Source organism: Anarhichas minor, unplaced genomic scaffold (genome assembly GCF_050575085.1).
Source record: "Anarhichas minor isolate MPS153535 unplaced genomic scaffold, ASM5057508v1 ptg000024l, whole genome shotgun sequence".
NCBI classification, from domain to species: Eukaryota; Metazoa; Chordata; class Actinopteri; order Perciformes; family Anarhichadidae; genus Anarhichas; species Anarhichas minor.
Genome location: NW_027466470.1, coordinates 1,509,221 through 1,531,719, shown reverse-complemented (window position 1 = coordinate 1,531,719; position 22,499 = coordinate 1,509,221). Strand labels below are relative to the sequence as shown.

The window sequence follows — 22,499 nt, the reverse complement described above, 5'->3', positions numbered from 1 at the left end:
CGCTTTACTGTCAGATATTTAGAGGCCCAGAAACGGTGTCAACGTGTTTTACGGTGGACTCTTCCGTTCAGGCTTCATGTGTTCACAGCAGGATTAAACAGGACTTCAGCTTCATGCAGCATCCACACAAGCACCATCATCATTTTGTCATTTTTTAATATAAATCTTTTCACCCTCACACAAATTGCACTTTTTTGTTGTTTTTCTTCTTCTCCAAACGGACACAGTCATCAGTGGACAACGTACTGGTTGACATCTTTCCTTATTACACTGAACTAAAAGAAGGAGAAACAAAGAGGAAGAGACATCTAACTTGATCTTACCACCACTTTACTATGGCATGCATAGGTTTCAGACCAGACTCGGAAAGAGACAACAGACACTTTGTCTAAGAAGTTTGTTTTCTAAATGATGCCGTGACTGCTTGTGATCCGGGAAACAAATTAAATAAAGAGAAAACAAACCAAAAAGGTACAGAAAAGCTCGGTTCCACCGCCGTGAAATGTCAACTCTGGACCTCCTGAGGGGAGAAACTAAACTAGAGGAAAAGATGACGCCTTCATGTTTCTCTGCACGAACACTTCAAACACACGGCTGCGATGTCGTCTCCCTAAAGTATTTGGTTCTTTATGTTGTCAACAGTGCGGTTGAAGATACTGAAATGTTTTTCTTGTTTTATTTTCCCTATTGAGGACAGAGGAGGACCTCCTGAGGGATGATGGGTCGTTATTTTCATACATGAATGCTTCTTTTAAAAGCAGCAGAAACATTTGAAATGATAAACTAGACGGGGAAACGCTACCAGGGAGCAACTGAAGGTAAACCAGCGCTTGAGCTCGCTCAACGTCGACTTTAATAATCAACTGAAAAATATAAACTACGACAAATTTCACTTCTGCTACCAGACATTAAAGCTAACTGAAATTAAAATAGTTTTTTTTTGTTGCAAAGATATCAGTGTACGTCTCCCTGGTGTTCAAAAGAAAAGTTTCACTTATTTTTCTGTAACAATAGCGCTGTGGTTACGAGTTCCGACACTAACGACTAATGCTAGCCTCACGTCCTTTGCATCATCCAGAAGGAACAGTGTGCGAATACGAAAGGTATCATTTGAGCGGGAATCTGTGCTGACGTTAGCGAGCTAGCTAACTTCCATTTTCAGCGTAGACGCTAATTAGCTTAGCTTGCTAGCTTCCACTTTGAGTGGAACTCAAACTCTAAAGATGTCAACAGGGGACGGACATCTTAAATTGCTAATAACTGATAAACACCAATCTGACTGGTTGAAAAGGAGAAAAAACTAAACTTGTACCGACATCTAGGGGCTTTAAAAAGGTGCTACATACGAGATTGGGAGCATAGCTATCGCCTCTCAACATGGTGACGGCTGAGCCGGCGGCTTGCAGCTAACGGCGCTAACACAGCGAACTTGTGCTGGCAGAACTAACGGTGTTTACATGAGGGGGAACCGGAGGGTGGGCGCCTCGCTTCAGCTGAAACTGCCGTACGAGCTCAGTGCAGAACGACAGCTTTGAGCTAGCTAGCATGTGCTAACGTGCACTAAAAGCCCGCGCTGCTATGTCAACAAAGCAAGGAGCTCAGATTACAACACACGGAGGGAGAGTGACTCCATTCTCTGCTCAGATAGACATAACTACTATATCTTTACATAGATGATAGCCGTTTGCTGCTATGTTAATGCTCTGAATCCCGTCTATTGCACCTTTAACGTTATGATGGTATGATGTCTTGCAGTCGGTAGCGCAAGTTGAAAAGACGTCCAATCGGAGGCTTAAAGCTTCGACACCGTTTCCACAAATATGTCCAAAAATACTTTATCCTCTGGAAAAATAAAAGCATGTGAATCTAATCTTTTCCTCACACATATAAGTGAGAAGAACCGTGAGTTTGAGTCTTGAGCTGTGCTGCTAAACCAAAAACAAACTGATCGAGGCCGGGGGGGTCCTATTCTAAAACCGAGGGATATTTTAGCTCCTGAGTTCTTTGTGGATTGAGGGATTAGCATAGACATCGATACGAAAATAAAGATCAATAACGTTTGCATCAAACCTGCTGTGCAGCTGGGGTGGGTTTGGGGGTGACAATTAAAAGCAGGGTCAGAGGTCACTGCAGGGTTCCTACGCAGGGTTTCCTTTTCAGAAATTTCAGACTTCGTCCGGAAGCATTTGAGGATTCTTTCCTGATAACTGACTACCACTAGCTAGGCTGTAGTAAAATGTTTGTGTTTCAGGACTTTTATAATCTTGATCTCAGCTACATCGGCCTCCCTTCCTCCTCCTCCTCCTCCTCCTCCTCCTCCCCCCTGCATAGGAACCCTGGAGTCAACGAAACACGAGACGTAAAAACTTGTACGGACTACGAACAACCAGCGAGTCACTGGCGTCAGTACAAAGCATTAAAAGGATTGAGTGTGTTTTTTTTCTTTTTTCAACTATTTCCTTTCATTTGATAACTAAATATCTCACTCTATTGATATAACTCCATTTTGTTAAATTCATATATAAACGTTAACATGTACACACGCTGTAATCGGTGGGATCGGGACCTTTATTATAATAAGTGGAACTTGCTCTTGCTGGCGCTCAACAAATATACTGTGAATGCAAGGAACAATAATTAATATGATAATTAGAATAATAATAATAATCGTCTGCACCATGCCTTGTAAACCTGGAGAAACTAAAAACAAACAAAAACAAGAGCCAGGTAACCACCACCCCTCCACTCCGCCCATGAAGAAACAGAAAAGTAAAGATTTAAAAACGGGGAACGTTGAGTCGAGTTCTGCAGATTCTCTCTCTGGCTTCTTCAAAGTCCCGAGTCCACATGCGGCACGCAGCACTCTGCCGAAGTCCTGAAGCGAGTGATGGGTGGGGGAGGGGGGTCGGTGCAGTGTGTGTGTATGTGTGTGTGTGTGGGGGGGGGGGGTGTAGGCGATCCCTAACGGAGCCTCTCGTTGGGAGCGCTCGGTGGAGATGAACCTCTCAGTCCTGTTCTCAGCATCAGCCGCCTCCGTGTTTGTCATCATGAGAGCGCGTTTAGCCCGGTAGGTTCGGTTTACAGGGACCACGTCACAGGGTCTCTCGTCAGTCTTCTTGTTGTTTTCTTATTTATTCATTTATTTTTAACCAGCGGTTTTTAGTTTTCTTTGTAAGTCTGTCCCACCCCGGTTCGGGGGTCTGGGTATCTGCGGCGAGTCCACACCAGTTTGAGTATTTTTCAAGTCGGCTACTCTCGGTTGGCGTCGCCGCTGTCGGTCACAATGATGCAGACGGCAGCCTCGCAGGGCTGGAGGGGGGGTGGGGGGGGAGTTGCGAGGCCAACCAAGGTGGAGGCGTATTTTCATATTTACGATGAAGAGGGAGGTGGTGTGTGTGTGTGTGTATTTGCTATGTATATGGTGTGTGTGTGTGTGTGTGTGTGTGTGTGTTAGCACTCTAAAGATGTGCCCAGAAATGAGTCCTGATCCTCAGAAGGTGTTCGTGAACGAGTGAGGTGGTTCACCTTCTACTACTCGTTATAGTGCAGAAGGAGCTCCTCTTCAGAGAATAGGACGACACTGATGGAGGAGGTGGAAGGACACATTTCTGGACAGGTCCTCAGAGAGTGTGTGTGTGTGTGTGTGTGGATATGTATGCGTGTGTGTGTACGCAGGGCTAGTGCAGGTAATCGTCCACAGAGGCGAAGGCGCAGGAGCCGCTGCCAGTTCGTGCCATGATGGTGAGGCACTGGGCGGCCTGACCCACGGCCTGGGCCAGGGGGGGCTGCTTGGGCAGGTTGTGAGTCTCTGGAGAGAGAAAGAAAAAAGGAGGGGGGGGTCGAGACAGACGGACAACAACGTCAGGACTTCAGACAACAGAGTGATGATGGTGTCGGTGTGCTTTAAGTGCGTCGTTGCGTCAGAATCGACAAGAAAAGACATAAAATATAAAAATGTACAATAAACAAACAAACACATTAAAATAAGTCTCTCAGAACCGTATCTGAAGTCTTCACGTCTTCATGACCGTCTCGTTGTCAAATTTAAACATCGGCCCCTTTTCCACAGCAGGGACGAGGAACCTTCAGGACAGTTTTGACCGCAGGAACCAGGGTCTAAATTAAGTTCTGGGGGATTTAACCGCCAAAAAAGTATTTTTGAAAGTACAGGAACCTTCGGGGTGGAGTTTGCAGGGATGATCGTCGCTGATTGGTCCAACACACACGGCGCCGCTGCTTCATTCATAAAACAAGGAAGTGCTCTGTCGATTTAGGAACCATTTTAGCATTTCTCTTGGTCTGATAACAGTACATTTAGGCTTTGCTGTCGGCCTCCCGACTCTTTTTTAAAATAAGTTTAGAGAAAAATCACGAAGGACCGAGCTGGAGGACGAGCGGTAGAAAAGAGACGGCGCGGCGGTGAGATGAACGACAGAAAAGAAAAATTTTCTGATTGTTTCACAGCGGTTGAGAATAAATAACCAAACACTCAACTGTGATTTATGTGCAATATAACTTTCTACTACTTTTTCAATATCACTGACAATACCTCATTATATATTTTTAAAGCTAAATCAGATAAACACTTCCCTGCAGAGAGTGTTTACCTCTACGACCACCGTCATGCTGCTCCAGTGGACTAACTCAGGTCTTATCATTCACCTCCATGGAAACAGACATCACTGAGCTGAAGGAACCGTTCAGTTCCTTGAAGAGGATCCCCAGGATTAAAGCTACCAGGAAGTACTCGGTGGAAACACGGCTATATTTAATACCGGACAGCTGACCCACCTAATATTGCACTGTTGAGAGTGGAGCAGACGGGCTCTCTCTGAATGGCGTCCAGCTGGTAGCCGACCGGGCTGCTCCAGGGGTCCGAGTAGGCCAACAGGCTGAACGCATCCTGCAGGAGGAGACAACAGATCACTTTCTCCTCCACTTCTTATACTACGACAACATGTGTACTACTCTGTAGTATACTACTCTTATACTACTACGAGTCTATCAAGGCTCAGTTCTCACGGGTTGTTGAAGCCTTTCACACTTTGCTGAGCGAACATTGATATAACTAGCATGTCTATACACCAAACATGAAGCTACCACCAGTAGCCAGTTAGCTTAGCACAAAGTCTAGAAGAAGAGGGGCGACAGCTAGACCGGTTGAGACCAGTAACTTCCTGGTAACTGCTCCCAGATCTTTAAACCTGGAGGTGTGGAGTTTGTAAGAAGTGTGTTTATAAAAAGCAGGGAAAGGATGCTGTTAAGTTGCATGATGGGAAATGTAGGATCCAAGGTTTTTGTTGTACAATCCTGAATCCCTCGAGTACACTTCACTCAAGTATTACTGAGAACACTGAACCTCCACTTCAGTTACAAGTTTTATAGATTTCCCAAAATGCATTTCAACAACCCGAGACAGCAGCTTCTATCTTCCTGTGTATCGGTCAGCTTGTTACACTTTACTTTAGGCAAACAGTGAGTGATTCGTTACCTTCAGCATCTTCTTGTTGGCGGAGTTCTTGCCACACTCTCGGCGGAGGTGCTCGCTCATGCTCTGGAGCTCTCTGCCGAAATGGATCATCCTCTCGATGGCCGCCTGGCTTCCGCCACACAGCTGCCTCTTGGAGTGAGTAGACTCCACCTCTGCAGAGCCGCGGGTCGGTTCATTATGCAGAACGGGCACGTTTTAATGAAGGGACGGTACATTGACAGCACAGGCATTAAGATGGAGTGCTTTACCCGGCAATATGCAATCCCCGATTACCACAAAGGGTTCACAAAATGACATTCCATAGAGAAGGAACGACATCGTCTTCCTCTAAAGCCGAGTCTATACCCACTCTACTCACCCATGTCGGCGTCACAGTCGTCGGGCTCGGTGGCGTGTTTGGAGCTGCCGTTGAGGAAACCGTTGGAGGACGACTCTGTCACTCCGTTGGTGAAGTGGTCGACCTCCATATCCACGTCGCTACTGAGGCGGGACACGAGGAGAAGATGTGACAGCTCACAGGACGTTCAGCAACTCCTCCTCAATAAACGTTAAGTCTTGATTTCATCGCGTCACTTAAATTTAGGATGGAAATGTTCTCTCGTCGAACAGTTTCTTTACCATTGGTCGTCTGATTTTGTGTCAAGATAGGGCTACTTTCCTGGAGAAAGAGTGATGGTGTCGCCCCCTGTAACCACACCCACCAGTGATGTCACAGTGTACCGACACGCCCCGGAGTACACTTCTGCATCACTGCGGCAAAGTGGAGATGTTGAACCCACTGGAGGAGACTGCTGTCAAATCGCTCGTTAAGGCAATGAATGTTATTAAATAGAGTTAAGACGTTTAGCCTCCAGCTAACACCATGATGTCGGCTGTGAAAGCGTCTATGTAGGTTTAAGCTATTGAAGTTAATGTATTTAAGTTTGTGTATGTGTGTCGTAGTTCCTACGAGGGGTTGGTACCAATCAGCCCTTTTCAAAGCATAAACTCAGCTCTAAAAGGCAAATGAAATGTTAGTTTTAGTATTTTTCCCAGTACCTGGTTATGGGCTGCTGGCTGTGGCTCCCGTTGAGGCTGACGTCAGACGCTGGCAGGGCGGAGCCAGAGCTTGGGGGGCAGGGCTTGTGACTGTGAGGGGAGGAGCTGTGGCTCTTGTTAGACGTCACACCATTACAGCAGTTACTGTCAAACCCTAAAACAACAACAGCAGCAGAGGGAAAGATGGACATGACTTTTAACAACTGGCTTTTTCAGGCTCTGCTGATGAGTCCTCTTAAATTAAACATAAGTATTGTCACGCTTTCCTATTTAAAAAAAGTTGCAGCTTGATTTTCTAGCAGCAAAGACAGAACTGGTCACAGCTGGACTGTACCTGGGAGGTACGGCTGGGAGCTGCTGGCTTTGTGGCTGGGGCTGCTGAAGGGCCGGGGGGAGCCGGGGTAACTGTCCTGAGACTTTGGGCTGCGACCTCCCAGACACCTCACCTCACTGTCCGTCCCGTTCACCATCTCTATGAACTGTCTCACCCTGAGGGGGGAGAGAGGGAGGAACACAAGCCGGAGAGGAGAGACAGAGGAAGAAGGGAATAAAAAGAAGATATGCAGCAAAGATGGAATATAATCAGATTTTTGTAGCAGGATTTCATTCAAATGTAGTCTTTATTTAAGTGTTTTCCAGTAAGAAGAGGCTTCCCATCATTAAATATGTGATTTAGTTCAATCAAATGTGAAAACAACAGTGAAATGCAGCCCTGGTCTTACTTGAGCATGAAGAGAAGGTCTGGGTTCCTCTCCAGGAGGTTGGGGTAGAGCTGCTGGGTGGTCTCGATGGCCTCGCCCATTCTACCCGACAACACCAGCTTCTGGATCTCTGCAAACCAACAGTCGACATGTTCACAAGAGGTTAAGGTGATACCTTGTCTTTCTAATGGGGATGGTGTCAGTCTGTTATTATTTAGAAACGGGGAAGGACTCACTCTGTCGGTTTTTGATGGAGGCCAGCTCCTCGTGCACGGCCTGGTCTGTGGACTTGGCGAAGGCTTCGGCCGTGGCACAGTAGCTGTGGTGCACCAGGTAGGAAGCCACCATCCTGAGGAGACAATAACAAAAAGATGCTCTCAGTGAACAGACGCAGCAGCAGGAGGAATCCTTCAGACCATTACACTGAACAGATAAGAGCTCCTCTTCATCTGTCACACAAACACCAAAATAGATCTGTCATCAACTCTAACCAACAGGAAACACGGTTCATTTATGTGCTTTCCTTGAATAGGAAGTCTTAGACGGGTCAGGGAACGTAAACAAGCAAACCGTTTATTCAAATGACTTAAAGCATTTCATTTAGAGATAAAACTCTCAGGGAGCACACCTGAAAGGTCTCAAATAATCCACTCTTTGTGCAGGAAAAGTTGAATTATGGACAGTTTGCCTTTGTTTTCCCGTTAGTGGCCGAACTGTTGGCTCGTTTCCAATCTCTGCCGTCTCACTGCTCATCAGCATTCCCAAATCTGAGCAATTAACCGGCAATTTAACTTTATGACACGCTCTGGCAAATTGAAAAGTAGCGTCGCAGCAGTAAATCTAAATTGTTTGCATTAGTTAAAAGCAACATGACAATGTGAATAACATGTTTGTTTATAGCGGAGCCACTAGTGGCTAACAGGCCATGCACAATTTACTGCCGAGGCCGGCAACTTGAAGGTGATCAACTTTCGGTGGGAGAGGACGAAAACTAAAACTGTGCCAATGAAGCAACCTTTTGGATTTGAAGCGGTTGAAAGAGGCGAGCTGAAAAACACATTATGTTGCCGCTTTACGCTTCTTCTTTAGTGTTTATTGGCGGTTGGCAAACCAGCTTAGAGGTGCATTACCGCTACCAATGGACTGGAATTGCGACACACAGACTTATTATGTTCCACGAGGCGACTCCTCTGGTTGTATAGAAGTCTATGAGAAAATGACTCTACTTCTCTCTTGATTTATTACCTCAGTAAACATTGTAAACATGAGTTTATGGTCTCAATCTCTAGTTTCAAGTCTTCTTCAATACAGCATGATGTTCATTTAGTACATTATGGTCCATTTAGAGTCAAACAGACCATAAAGCAGGGGATGCTTTAGGGCGGGGCTACACAGTGATTGACAGAGACGTATACAACGCCCCTCTCTCTTATATACAGTCTGTGCGTTCCACTGAGGGAACTGCTGTTAAATCAAGTGTGACACCAAGTGGTAACGTTTGGTGTACCGGTCCGGTGTTTGGCTTAATATCACATCGGTTTGAACATTTTACACCAACCCAAGATGTAATAAATTGGAACTATCCTTAAAGAATGTGTGTAAGATAAATGATAAATGTTTAGCGTGTGTGCAGGTGCGTTTGACTCCCAAATCAGTACTTAGATGACCCACAATGCAACAGCGTTTTTCAAGGATGAATCCTCTTCTTGACCGCTTCTCATTTGCACACAGCTCATGACGCTGCCAGCAGTGTTTTTGCAGAGAGATTTGTGATCAGAGGCCTCATCATGTTACTGCTGCTACACTCCACATCCACCAGTCTGACACGAGCACAGAAACTTCCTGTTTCCAATCCCACGCAGTGAGACTACTTTCCTGGATAAAAAAAAAAAAGAGAAAAGGCCCCGGCTCCCTAAACTCCGCCCCGCAACCCCAATCCTCCATCAAATGGAGATTAAATCCATTCAGGGCAAGTAATCATAGCAACAGAGAGCTAATCCCTTCAGAGTAAGGCATGGAGAGCTTTTACTTCCTCATCACGGCTCCTGCTCTCCGATGTGGGAAGAGGTCCATCTGGGCCTTGATCCTCATCATGTCACCAGTCATTTCCTGTCACCTACAGCGTCCACTACTTTCCTTTTTCCTCATCATCAGTAGAGCGTGTTTGAAGGGTTGAATTCCAGAAACGGATTTAGAAATCAACCCGCAGTAAATCCACACCTCCAGTTAGCTCATAATGAGCAGGAGGTTCATTCAAAAAATACACAACAAAAGACATTTGTTGACAACCGACAAAAACGCTGGCTGACAACTGAACACTGTTAATGTGTTACTCAGCATGCTGTGGAGTTATACACATCGTATGCTCTTAATGCGTTTCCTGTGTCCAAAGATCTTCTACAGAAGTTAATTTAGCCATTTGAGCTGTAGCACTCATAAGCAGCCTGTTGAGTTATATCTCCGTCAGTATCGTCAGCAAACATTCACGACTCATCACAAATCACAGACTCACCCTCACAAAATAGTCAGAAAGAACCAATAAGAGTATCGATAAGATCCCAACGATGCCCATCACCGTGGATAACTTTGCACCAAAGATTATTTTGAAATGCAACATCCTCCTCAGAAATGTGACGCGTGCTCCCAACTTTAAAGAAAGAAAGAAACTGCCAAACATGCGATAGACAAGAACGGCACCTGTCACCATGAAAACTCTACACATGCATCGCACAGGTTTACACCAGAATATTTCCCTTTTACAATCCTTACTTCTGGATCATGGACTGCCACTCGCCCTCGCGCTCTCCGATGGGGAAGCGGTCGATCTGGGCCTGGATCTTTGTCCTCCACTCACGCATGTAGTCCTCGATGTCGAACACGAAGGGGTGCTGGCCAAAGTTAGCGTCCACCACCTCCCCCGGAGTCTGAAGGCCCACGGTCGGGTACAAGTTGGGCTGCAGCAGAGGGAGATTGGAGAGTACAGAATTAGGATGATAGAGAGAGAAGGGGGGGGGGGGCAATGAATCAAAACAGTAAACAATGAGAGGGGGAATAACAGGAAATCTAAGGAGGCAAACTTTTGTCTACAACTATCCCTTAAAGCTCGATTCTACAATAAAAAAGCAGTAGCAGGCTTTACACAGGAGAGCCAGGGTTCAAACACGTGGAGTCGATAAGCTATCAGTTTTTCAAAAGGCTGTCGGATCATTTGACATCTGATGAAATCCAAAACAAAATTCAGCTAAACAGCAGTTGGCTCAAACCACCACAGAACAAAACCATCCAAAACGTTAAAATCTGGGCAGCGAGACATAAATAAAAACATCTCTGCAAACCCTAAACTGATTTGTAGAGGCATTTATGAAAATATTTAACCAATTACATATTATTTCATGATTAAATGATTTGCTTCCAAATGTGTTCCGACACATTGGACGGGAAAAAAAAGTGCACGTTGACGTGTTGCATGCCACACCCAGAAGGGTCAAGTACGACTTGTTCCCTGGAAACATCTGTGATGACAGGATGAGGAGATAAACACAACAAGGAGGTGAGGAGGCTTCTATGGCTTCATTGTTCTGCCATCCGACCAACCTAATCACAGCCTTGATTTGATCACGGAGGCACTGGTGTGTGTGTGTGTGCGTGTGTGAGAGAGTGTGTGAGAGAGAGAGAGAGTGAGTGAGAGAGAGAGTTCTTGGATTGGTACTGAAATATCACAAGTTTACAATCTTAGAAACAAAAACAAAAATTATTGATTGTGTGACGTAGTCGGGTAAGACTTGAGTTAGGACTTGTCTTAAAAAAAACAGAAAAAGTAGGTCTAGTCTAAGGCCGCGTTCACACCAAACGTGGAGCGAATTCGCGAGAGTTTGATTGCGGGATCATTTGTGTTTATTCACGTCATCCTCGCCAGAGAGGAGGAGTCAAGTAAGCCATTTATTTCCACCATCAACCATGGAAAAGAGAACCACAATTGCTGCTTTGTTCATGTTGTGGAAATCTCAGACATCCCGGGAAACTAAACGCCGTCGTGTCTGGTTCATAACATCATCTGGAGCTCCGTGAATAATCATCAAGATGTATTCACTGTGTCCAGCAGGCCACACGTCAGCTGGTTTACTACAGCGGTACGAACCCAAAATAAACATTCTGCTGTGGTTTAATTACAATAAACGGCCAGAAAGGGATGCAGAATAACTACATGATGATGCAGATTCCTAAAAAGTCTGAATTCATGTTTTGTTAGTTCTCTCCTCAAGACGACAAGCAAACAACTTTTAAAATGTTTGTTTCCTAATGGGGTATGGATCGATTGTTGCTAAGCTAAGCTAACATTGTAGCAGCTCCATCAACACTCAAAATAACGTAATCTAGGCGTAAATACTGCAGCGTTGTTATTGTTTGTACCACATAGTTTATACACACACACACATTTATATACAGTTACGTCTGGTCTCTGCACGAATATGAGGTATTGTAGAGCTCTGGGTGAACACCTGCGGCTACAATATGATTTCCTCCATTTATGATGCAACAACATCAGTGATGACAGGAGGAGAATCTCAATGCTGATAGGCTCTAAAGACATCGCGTCACACGAAAAATCTGCGTTTAGTGTGAACACAGCATAAGAGTGAAGGTTTATGAAATGTCAGGGTAAAGGAACTGGTTTGAATTAGAGTTGGGAGTAGGTTAAGGGTTAGGGAATAAATAGTCGATTACAGTCCCCATAAGAACAGTATGTGTGTGTCTTAGACTTCCCTTTGTCACGGTCCAATAAGCACAAAGGTCAGCTGTGCCGAGGTGACGCACAACAGTGGAGGAACATGAATGTCTGGCTCACGGCCAGGCCTGTTTAGCTGCTCAATGGATTATTGTTGTTGTGGCTAAGACTCTTATTTTCTTCAAAAACAGGCCGTATTCATTCGCTACCAAGCAACAACAAAGTGCCCCCCCCCCCCCCTCTCTCACATTTCAAAGTGATTAATACAACCATGAATATCATTAGAATTAATGTCCTTTTGGTGTGGGAGCCGCTCACATAATGAAGCAGACGGGAGTGAGACACAAAGCAGCACAAGGGATGTCCTGTTCAGACACCAAGAGCAGTCAAAGCTGTATTTAAGTAGCAGTTAAACTTCTAATAAAGTAATTACTTGATGCAGCTTTAACGAGCCGACACACACGGACATGTTATCGCCTTATATTTTGATTAACAAGACAACATGTCGAATTAGCAGACACAGAGTGAAACTAAATCTTAATTTTCTGCCTCGACCACGTCCTTCATCACCAGCTAGCTGCAAACTCTTATATCAGCTTGGTGCTGAGCCGGTAGAGTAGAACAGGTTTTTATAAAGGACAAGATAACAGCGTCATTACTGTTGTGCAATATGCGTTTTTGCTTTATATTGAAAGTCACTAATGTTAAAAACAGATAGCCGACGCCTCTCCCTAAAGTTTTGGTAGCCAACAGTAGCTAGATTACTGAAATGGCACAGCGTATAACTATATAGCTACATCAACGCTGCATATTAGCTTGCTTGCTATATAAGATAAGAAATATGATCTAATTCAAAAACTGCCCCTTTATGATTTATTGCCTTTATTGCCAAAATAACAGAACACATCGTCAGCATAGAAATAATATAAAAAAGGGGCTTTAAGTTTAACTATGTCTTGGTGAAGCAGAACGGACAGACTGTACAACATGCACGCTGAGCAGAACCATTATAATACTCTTAATTTAAAGTGTCAAAGAGTGTGAAATGTGTCACGTTTCTTTTCCATCCAAAGAACTCACAACTCATTAACGTCTAAACCTCACAAGTGTTCCAGCCCTCCAATACGTTTCACACAGTGGAAACACTCCAACTGCAGTCTGCAGAGCGTCCAACCGCTCCGTGTCCTACAGTCCTGATTCATTATGGAAACTAAAGAAGAGTTTCTTCACCAGACAGGAGTGGACAACAGGAGGGTACTTACGGGTAAGTCTGTGAAGGCGATGCCTGCAGAGGAAGAGAGAAAGTGACAGCATTAAGCCGAGCCCTTTATATTTATATTCACACACACACACACACACACACACACACGCGCACACACACACACACACACGCGCACACACACGCACACACACGCACACGCACGATCTGGTTACCGTCATCTTTCTGCAGTAACCTGATTTCTTAAGTGTTGTGTAAACGAGAGAGGCATGATTCAGGAGAACGCATTCCTTACGCAGAAAAAGGAAGAAAAGATGGCGACTCTAAGCCGTATGCCCTCATTACAATGTTCTAAAGTCTAAATATAGTGAACAGTAGGATATTTATTATTAGGCATGGGACAATATATACATTTCCTGTCGCGATTGTCCTGGACAAAATAACCAGATAATCATCGAAATATGCTTAAAACAGCCGTACCTTACATTTAGTTAAGAAACTAATATTCTTATTGCATGGGACCAAAGACTGTATATAAGAAGTGGACGTTGTCGCTGTGACGTCACCCGCCATCTTGGACTACGGCCGTCGCCATGTTGTTTTTTCACAACTGATGAACAGGAAGTGACCATATCTGGACTGAGGAGGAGTGACGTAGAGACGCAGTATACGTCTCTGGTAGAGACCTGTCAATCACCGTGTAGCCCCGCCCTAAAGCATCCCCTGCTTTATGGTCTGTTTGACTCTAAATGGACCATAATGTACTAAATGAACATCATGCTGTATTGAAGAAGACTTGAAACTAGAGATTGAGACCATAAACTCATGTTTACAATGTTTACTGAGGTAATAAATCAAGAGAGAAGTAGAGTCATTTTCTCATAGACTTCTATAAAACAATAATAATTAAAATAATAATAATAATAATAATAATAATAATAATAATAATCACAAGGGTGTGGTGGTGTCTGTATCTGCATTGTGTCACTGCTCCACCATCACAGCACGCTTGACGGCATTTTCCATTCATCACGATCAAGTTATTGTGAGTGTTTTAGCGCTAAATAATCCGACATCGTCCCATCCCTATTATTTATAACATTCACAGACATTTGAGCAGCAAGCAGGTGAAAAACACCCCGGTCTTCCTCATTGGAACATGTAAATGTGGGTTAACCAGTAGGTTAGGGTTACTACACCGCACGTAAACAAATTCTCAGATTTCCTGTCTTAACTTCATTTCTCTCTACCTGGTTTTCCCGTTTGGTAGTAAATACCGACACACCATTACTGTTTACTGACAATACCGTCCCACAGGTTAACACACAGGCCCTTGAAATACAACATCGGCATCGTCATTGTGTTGGACGTGGTCTCGCTGCTCCTCACCTAGGCTGTGGCCGTTCTTTGTGTAGAAGCAGGTGTTGTTGATGAGGTTCACGCAGCAGCCGATCACGTCGCCCGTCGTAAACGTGGGTCCGTAGGGCTGCCCGGTGCCGGACGAGCAGAAGGAGTGCCCGTCGTCTCCATGATACCCGTACGAGTGCTTGTCCCAACCTGAAGGACGAGAGGTGTCAGAATCAGAGGAAAGGTGTGAGCATCACAACGGAGGCTTCATTTGAAAACACACAATAATAATAAAACACATTGGAGTCAAAGTCTAGTGTTTTTCTAGGCATTCGTGAAACATAATGAAGACTCAAGAGATGAAAAAAGAGGAAGCTGGACCCTTGAGGAGGACGTTAGTGCTGCAAGCGCTCTGAGAAATAATTAAAATTCAGCGTGAATGCGTGAACAACCATAATAACGCTAGGAACCTGCACTGTCTCAAGAAACAATGTCAACCACAAATATTTAAACGTAATGGCTGGATTTAATGATGTCACTGCAACTCGAGCAATCAAACTCATGCTTTAACCATTTTTTGGGGGGGAGGTTTTAAAAACGTGGAAACGTAGCGAGTCCAAAACAGAAATGCTTTGTCATTATTCCAAAGCTTCTAGAAATACAGGTGTACAGAGATCTACAACAAGAAGCAGACACCTGCCGGGGGGTTCGATGCCTTGCCCAACGACACTTCACGCTGTATGACACGTGACTGACTGCTCGTGGTCGCCCCGAGGTAGTTGAACCTAGAAAGTCAGTCTTTTTTCTGTCACTAGAGTTTGCTTGTTGTGTTCAGTGTCTGAAGAAAGACGAGGCTCATTCAGGTTTTTCCGGAAAGCTGGAGATCATCTCAGAATAGTTTTTTAGCATTTTGACCTTTGTTTTCTTCTTTGGCTGTCGAGTCAAACACCTGCAGACTGCAGATCATCTATATTTATCTACTCTAAACATAACCGGAGAAAATGTGAATTGCTGTGAGCATAAAATACAAATAGTCTTCAAATCCAGTGTTTGTCTTTGACACAGATTTATTGGAAACAGAGACAGAACCCCGAGAGTCACTGCTGAGCTGCAGAGGTAACCCTCACTGGAGCAGTTTAGCACCAGCTCCTCACAATTAGCCAGTTTCCATTAGCATCTATCCATCAGCTGGGAACTTTGCAGTTCTGTTATCTTTGTGCGGAGGGACCGGAGCTCGTGGGCGGGTCCAGTTCTTGGACTGGCGGAGGAGCTCCTGTTGGGCCTGATAACCTCTGAGGAGACTGAGCTAAATGAACTAGCATGCACGCCGTCTTGCTTAGTGTGCTGGAGGACTGCATTGTAATCTTGTTTTGCTTAAAAGTGACTTACACCATGTTTATTGAACAAAACTATTGATATTCTGTCTTAAGTCTGACTGATACTAGTTTTTGAGTACTAATATTGACTGTACATTAATATTGCAAGGCAACCAAGAAATGGTGCAGCACAGATCATTTTTACACTTCGGCTCACCAAAGAGATAAAACCTGTTAATTGGTGAGCTTTAGAGGTGCAGGTCGGTGGATTACCTCATGACAGAGCCAGGCTAGCTGTTTCCACCCTTTTCCAGTCTTTGTGCTAAGCTAAGTTAGCCAGCTGCAGCTTCATATGTAACTGACAAGACATGAGTGAATCCTCTCAACTAACTCTCTGCAAGAAAACAAACATATTTTCCCAGAAAGTCAGACTTTTATAGTGACCGAGCGCAATTATAAACTTACAGAAGTCTAATGTAACGGACACACAGCTTTAAAAACTGCTTTAATTTCTTGTTATGAAAAACTTACACCGATATAATCTGTGATGGGAGAATATCGGCCCAAACGTATCAAATATAATAAATGTCAAATCTAAATTATACCCTGTTGGTGTGTGTTGCCTTTTGTTAGTCCATTTCATCAGCTAATAAAATAATAGTTTCCTCCAAAACATCAATAACAGGTTCTATCCAGATTAGCAGCTATTTTGAGATAATCACCGATGCCTGTGCTCACGAGGGACAACTCAGACAATAACTGTTGAAGAAATGTTCAGGAACTTTGTGTATGTATGTATGTATGCATGTATGTATATATATGTATATATATATATATAAAGAAATTGCGGTTTTGCTCTCTTAATATCCGCATCTGCTATTGGTCAACCCATGTAGGTCAACCACTAATCCAGATGTCACTCAAGTATTTCTGTTTAAATATGAATATCAAGGCCCGCCCTCAGAACACACCCACATATTCCACTGATATTGAGCAGGGCTGCAGTCTCCAGCTTCCACACTCTGCCTCCGATACATACTGTGATGATGCTGCTTTACTCCTACAAATCACACGCATGTAGAACTCGTTTCCTGTATCAGCGTCTCCCACAATAAGAAAAACATACACGTGCTCTCAGATAACAGATTTAAATGAACAGTCTCTCCCTCACAGTCACACAGTGCAGCCGAGGATCACATCTCTACCAGACAGATCAGACAAAGTGACGCCCACACAAACGGTTCAAAAGATCTATCTATACACACATATATACACACACACTAGAAACAGACAGGTCCTGCTCACGACGCCCATAAGGCGGAGGCAGTAAAACAGTGTAGAGAAAACAAACGCACACAGAGTGTCATCTTACCAGGGAGTCTGTTCATGTTCACGCCCTGAGCCGAGAGGCCGATGCCCATGTACCTGTGGACCAGAGGGATGAGAGTTTAATTAGACATGCAAAAAACGCCTTGTTGACAAGTATCCGACCCAATAACATCTTCCAGAATCGTCTGCAGCCACATTAACAGCCTGCGGTGTTAGAATACTCAGTTCACATCCAAAGGAACTAAATGTTGCAGCTGTTTAAATATTTGATTACACTTTAGAATCATTCTTCCTGCATTCGACCTCTTACACAAACACCACCACCACAGAATCCAATTAAATGTGGGAATTTATTATTTATGATCATCAAAGTGTTCAGACATCTAACTAATGACGTCATGTGACTTGTGGCTGTCACACTGTAAGACTTCAAAGTGACCTGGAGCCCTGTGAAGAGTTTAAATCCTGCTTTCACTTCATCAGATTCTTCTGTGTTGTGCAGTCTACTGATATGAATTCATAAAACACGTATATTTGCTGTACAGGGCCTGTATCGAATGACCTCCCACATCTTAAAGAGTTAGCAATGCATTACTTTAATCAGTCTTCACACACGTGTAGGAGTGTAAGAAGCTGCTTGCATTTAGATTAGATTTCTGACGTGGTCACAATACAGCAGCATGCTGAAACACATCCTATAATCTCAGATATGGAAAGAGAACCGGATTCTAATCTCCTGTGGGAGATCGTCTTCTCCTTAGATGATTAGTGATCTATCATAAAAACATTAAAAGAATCACGGCTATGACAGTATGTCGATTTGGTAAAAGATGCAAGTTTATGTCTCAAATAACAAGCAGCCACGACGCTGCATGTAAACCCAGATTAGACTCGTTTGGGCTTTCTTAGTCTCCAGATGAAGCTTTGAGGAACTCTTCACCTTGTAAAAATCATCCTGCATACGAGCAGCTTATTAGTTATGATAGTTACAATATTACAAGTCAATAACCTCCCTGGTGGCCCCATCAGGCTCAAGTTTATCACACACACACCAGGAACAAAAAACAAGAAACATTGTCGCTCCATTTCATCCCATTCTGTTTTCTAGTGTGTTGAACAACATTACAACCTCACAAGGCTGTTGGTGCAGCTGTAGATTTGGCTAAGTGTCCATTAGCTTAAAGCTTAGCTGTGCTGTGAGCTGAGTGCTAACATTAGCATGATACAATGTTAACATTCTGTGTAGCGTGTCAGAATTACCACGTTACCAGGTAAGCATGCCGATAATGCCGAAGATTTAGCGTGTTAGGAATGGGATGCTAACATGTTGCATGCCAACACTGACAGGGATTCAGTTTATCAGTTTTACAGGAACGCGGTGGCACTAATGAAGTCAGCAGGTCAACAGTCATTGTGATTCATCCAGATGTTTATGACGATCAATCTAACAGATGTTTTACTTTGGACTAAACATCTGGGAGAAACACACAGACACTGCCCACCCCTCGATAACGTAAGAAATGCGGTGTTATGGAAATGCTCTGCTCTGCTCTCTTACCCATCTCGGCCTTTGCTGATGATCTTCACCTCGAAGTAGTAGACGCCGCAGGCGGCCGGGATGGGGTGTGTGGCCCGTACAGACGCCGCATCTTTCGGGGTTTTTCCGTGACCTTCAGGTGAGAGTAAAACACAGACAAGAGGAAGAAGGACACGGTCATTATACACGGAGACGGGATCATTCTATAGCAATCATAAAGATGTATATATACCGAGTATGACGACACACACGGACGCTTTTCTACAGCTACTTAAGCTGACGACCACCACTTTAGATTTGGCCTCTCGTCGTCCATTTTGATTCACTTTAACTCAAAGCACAGCGCAGGAATAAATGTAGATTTTTAGCACAAAGGCTGTGAGGACTAAACCCTCAATCATTGTCACACAGACCAAAAAAACGTGTTGAAGAAGCAGAAGACAAACCTCGACGTGAGTCAAGCCTTTAAAGAAAAGGTTCCTTATGTTGACCACTCGTTTTGTGTTTTTGGAGATTAAACCCAAAAGGTAACGGTGCCTCTGTCGGTGGTTTAAAGATGATCAGCCTAAATGCTCTGAATGTGGACCTGCTGTTGTCTCATCCTGTTAGCTCGTAAAGCTAACGTTAGCTCAAGCTGCTTCAGTGCAGAGCTGTCTGCAGTAATATTAGAGGTCAGATATGAGAACTGCAGCAGTTTGAACAGTTATTACAATGCGTGGACAGCTAGGCTGCTGTTATTAATACAGCTCTGAATGTCATGATCAGGGTTGGAAGTACTGAGTAATTTAAAGAGTACCACTGATGTAATATCTTACTAAATGTCAGCTAAAATCTGTCATTTGTTTTGTGGAAAACAAGCTGGTTTACTTAGAAGTTGAAGAAACTGAATCCTGGAAAAACCCAAACAAAACTGCATCATTTTATCCAAATGTTTTTAAGTAGAAACCAGATATGTTTGTTATTGTTGTGGATACAAATGTATTTGGTATATTTTGTGTTGTACTATGCAGACCACAATAAAAGGAGTTAAAACTACAAAAAAAAGGAGTCTGTTCCAAGAGGAAAGTTGAATTAGCGATCTGGACAATGTTTAGGAATACCTCGGATACTCTCAAATCTGGAAGATAAATTAAAACTGTTCGACCTCATTTGTGCAAATGTTTTTGATGAATGAATACAACATTCATTCAGGAAAACACAAGAAGTACAATAACAGAGGCTGTGGTTCTTTACATCAGTGTGTTCAGTGTCAATTAATCCATTTATCAGATGATACATTTAATCTACAAAATGTCAGAACATTTTGAAACATGCCCATCATAAACCAAGAGCCCAAAGTAACATCTTTAAATTGATCGTGTCCAAAACCTAAAAATATTCAACTTACAAAGAAGCCAAGAAATTAGCAAATCATAACTTTTGAAAACGTGGAGCTGACAGATGTTTGGCATCTGTGCTTGATGAAAGACTAATGATTAGAATAATAAATAACCAAAGTGACTAATGATTAATCCATGACTCAACTATTCATAACTCAGATCCTTAAAAGTCATCATGTAGTCTCGGATTCCCCAATTCTATCGGCATATGTTGCGTAATTAACACTTATTCCCATTCCCTGCCTCACAATGATGATATTTTGGGCTCTACTTACTTTAATTTATTATTTGATAGTCAGCTGATGATTTTGATGTCATTGCAATTTTACAAAGCACAACATGACAAACAATTAACCCAAAATGATTCAATTTATTTAGAAAATACAAGGAAAACCAGAACATATTTGCAATTAAGTAGCTGGAGGTGGTGAATTGTTGGTAACTTTGCTTTAAAAAAATAACTCAAACAATCAATTGATTCAGCTCTAGTACATATGACTGAAGTATCCCAATTAAATAAATGACAATTCAAGGAGACAGGACATTCTGGTTGTAACAAGGAGGAGTGTGCATTGATAGTAGAACACACCCAGGAAGTAGTTATACCTTCTTCTTCTTAGGCCAACACCAAAACAATCCTCCTGATAGCTTTGCTGAACAACTAGTCAACTTGAATGTCACTTGATTAGAGTTTTGATATTATACCCCATAACATCTAAGATCTACCTACACCTGTCATCAGTCACCACGTCACTGGAAGACTATCCATCGATTCCTCTGAATAACTTGAGCTACTTACTCGTGATACTCGACACTGTTTCCTGTCATTTAGGAGATAAGGCTCGCAGAATCAGTAATCTCTTTTAAATCAATTCTTAAAACACATTTTTTACAGACTGGCTATGTGATGTCGTCGCTTTTCTGTGTTATTTATATATATATATATATATATATATATATATATATATATATATATATATATATAAAAAATTGTATGTATGTCTGAGTTTATTTTTATCGTATAAGCCGTCTCACTGAGCTTTCTGTTATTGTTATTATTTATTTTGCTGCTTTTGTCTGTCAAAGCTCTTTGTAAAATATAAATAAAGTTATTATTATTATTTAATCACCTAAAGGGCTGTTTAGCTAATGTCCATTTTGGCTAACAAGACAACGGTATGATTATGTGACTCACATCGAGCTAAAACCAGCCTGCGATGTAGCTACTTTGTTTATGGATGGTTATACATTAAATGCGTTTTGTATTTGAGCGAAAGCTTCATGCTAAGCTAACGAGCCAGTAGGTCTTTTTTTATGGCTGTGGATACACCTCGCCAGCTGGTCTTGTTGCAAGATGTCCTCTGCCTTGTTGTTGATGAAGCCACTAGCCTACTTTGTTTTTAGCTTTGATATCCAGCTAACCGTCAAGCTAAGCTAACGTTAGCTTAGCTTGACGGCTAGCCTTTGAGCAATAATAATAAAGTGCGTCTCAGTGTCGTCATACCTTTGTAGTGCACACGGAGGTTGTTCTGAGACAGCCCGATGTAGCTGAACTTGTCCTTCGGGCTCCAGGACCGTGGCAATGGGGTCTCGGTCTCGTTAACGGCCGGATAGAGCCGTCGGAGCCGTTGGTTGAGCTCCTTTTCCTGGTCGTTCAGAGCAGAGTCTCCGTGGACAACGACCGACATCAGAAACCCACAGCCCGACGACTGTCCGGACATTGCGACCACGAGAGTTTCTTTCTTTTTTTGGTCAGCAACAAGCCAGAGACACTTGTGTCCGTCAGTGTCAAGTTTTTAAAAAAAATAAAAGAAGGGAGGGTTAGCAAAGCTAGGCTAAGCTAACTGGCGGCAGCCAGAGCTGTGTTAGCCGAGGAGCTAACCTGGCTAGCCGAGAAGCTAACCTGGTTAGCCGAGGAGCTAACCTGGCTAACGCGTTCTTTAGCTTGGCCAGCAAAAGGTAAAAAGCGATCGGGCTCAAGTTGACATTAGCTCTGACGCAAAGAGCCACAAATAGAGACACTAAAGAGGGGGAATGGATCAGAGGAAAGTCGTTATAAAAGACAAGAGGAGCGAATCGTCGTTGGGCGTAAAGTAAAGCACTGACGTTAGCGTAGAGACGGTATAATGAGCTCAGCTAGCCTCGATCTTTTGTTTGTTGTCGGAGCGTTATCCTCTAATCTGATTGGCTGAGAGCAGCCTCCAGTCACTTCCTATGGGAATGTGTCATAAATACACAAAAACAGTGAATGTACAGCAGATTAGGCGGTAGTTGTATTAATACAGGACAGAAACTAAGTCAAAGTAGACACTCATCATTGTAAGAGCCATGTTATATTGTTAACAGTTTTTTATTACATTTTTTATTTTCATTACAAAAGTAATGTGTGTTATGCCCGTTTAAAATGTTTAACATA

General features: G+C 43.2%; 1 protein-coding gene across 2 annotated transcripts; it reads right to left on the bottom strand.

The window, feature by feature from the left end:
* Positions 1 to 139: 139 nt before the first annotated feature.
* Positions 140 to 22,256, bottom strand: ranbp9 (RAN binding protein 9). 2 transcript variants are annotated; one of them, XM_076098196.1, is made up of 14 exons: positions 21,588 to 22,256; positions 18,726 to 18,837; positions 17,211 to 17,263; positions 14,565 to 14,732; positions 13,219 to 13,241; positions 10,000 to 10,184; positions 7,467 to 7,579; positions 7,252 to 7,360; positions 6,864 to 7,018; positions 6,530 to 6,683; positions 5,850 to 5,968; positions 5,492 to 5,643; positions 4,792 to 4,903; positions 140 to 3,808 (listed from the first exon to the last, which is right to left on the bottom strand). In XM_076098196.1, exons 1-14 carry the CDS (start codon positions 21,802 to 21,804, stop codon positions 3,678 to 3,680), a joined length of 1,803 nt encoding a protein of 600 aa, XP_075954311.1. In that variant the 5' UTR covers positions 21,805 to 22,256; the 3' UTR covers positions 140 to 3,677. The 2 variants fall into 2 exon arrangements, with proteins under 2 accessions (XP_075954311.1, XP_075954310.1); XM_076098195.1 differs by having other exon boundaries at positions 5,850 to 5,971; positions 21,588 to 22,255.
* Between the last annotated feature and the right edge of the window lie 243 nt (positions 22,257 to 22,499).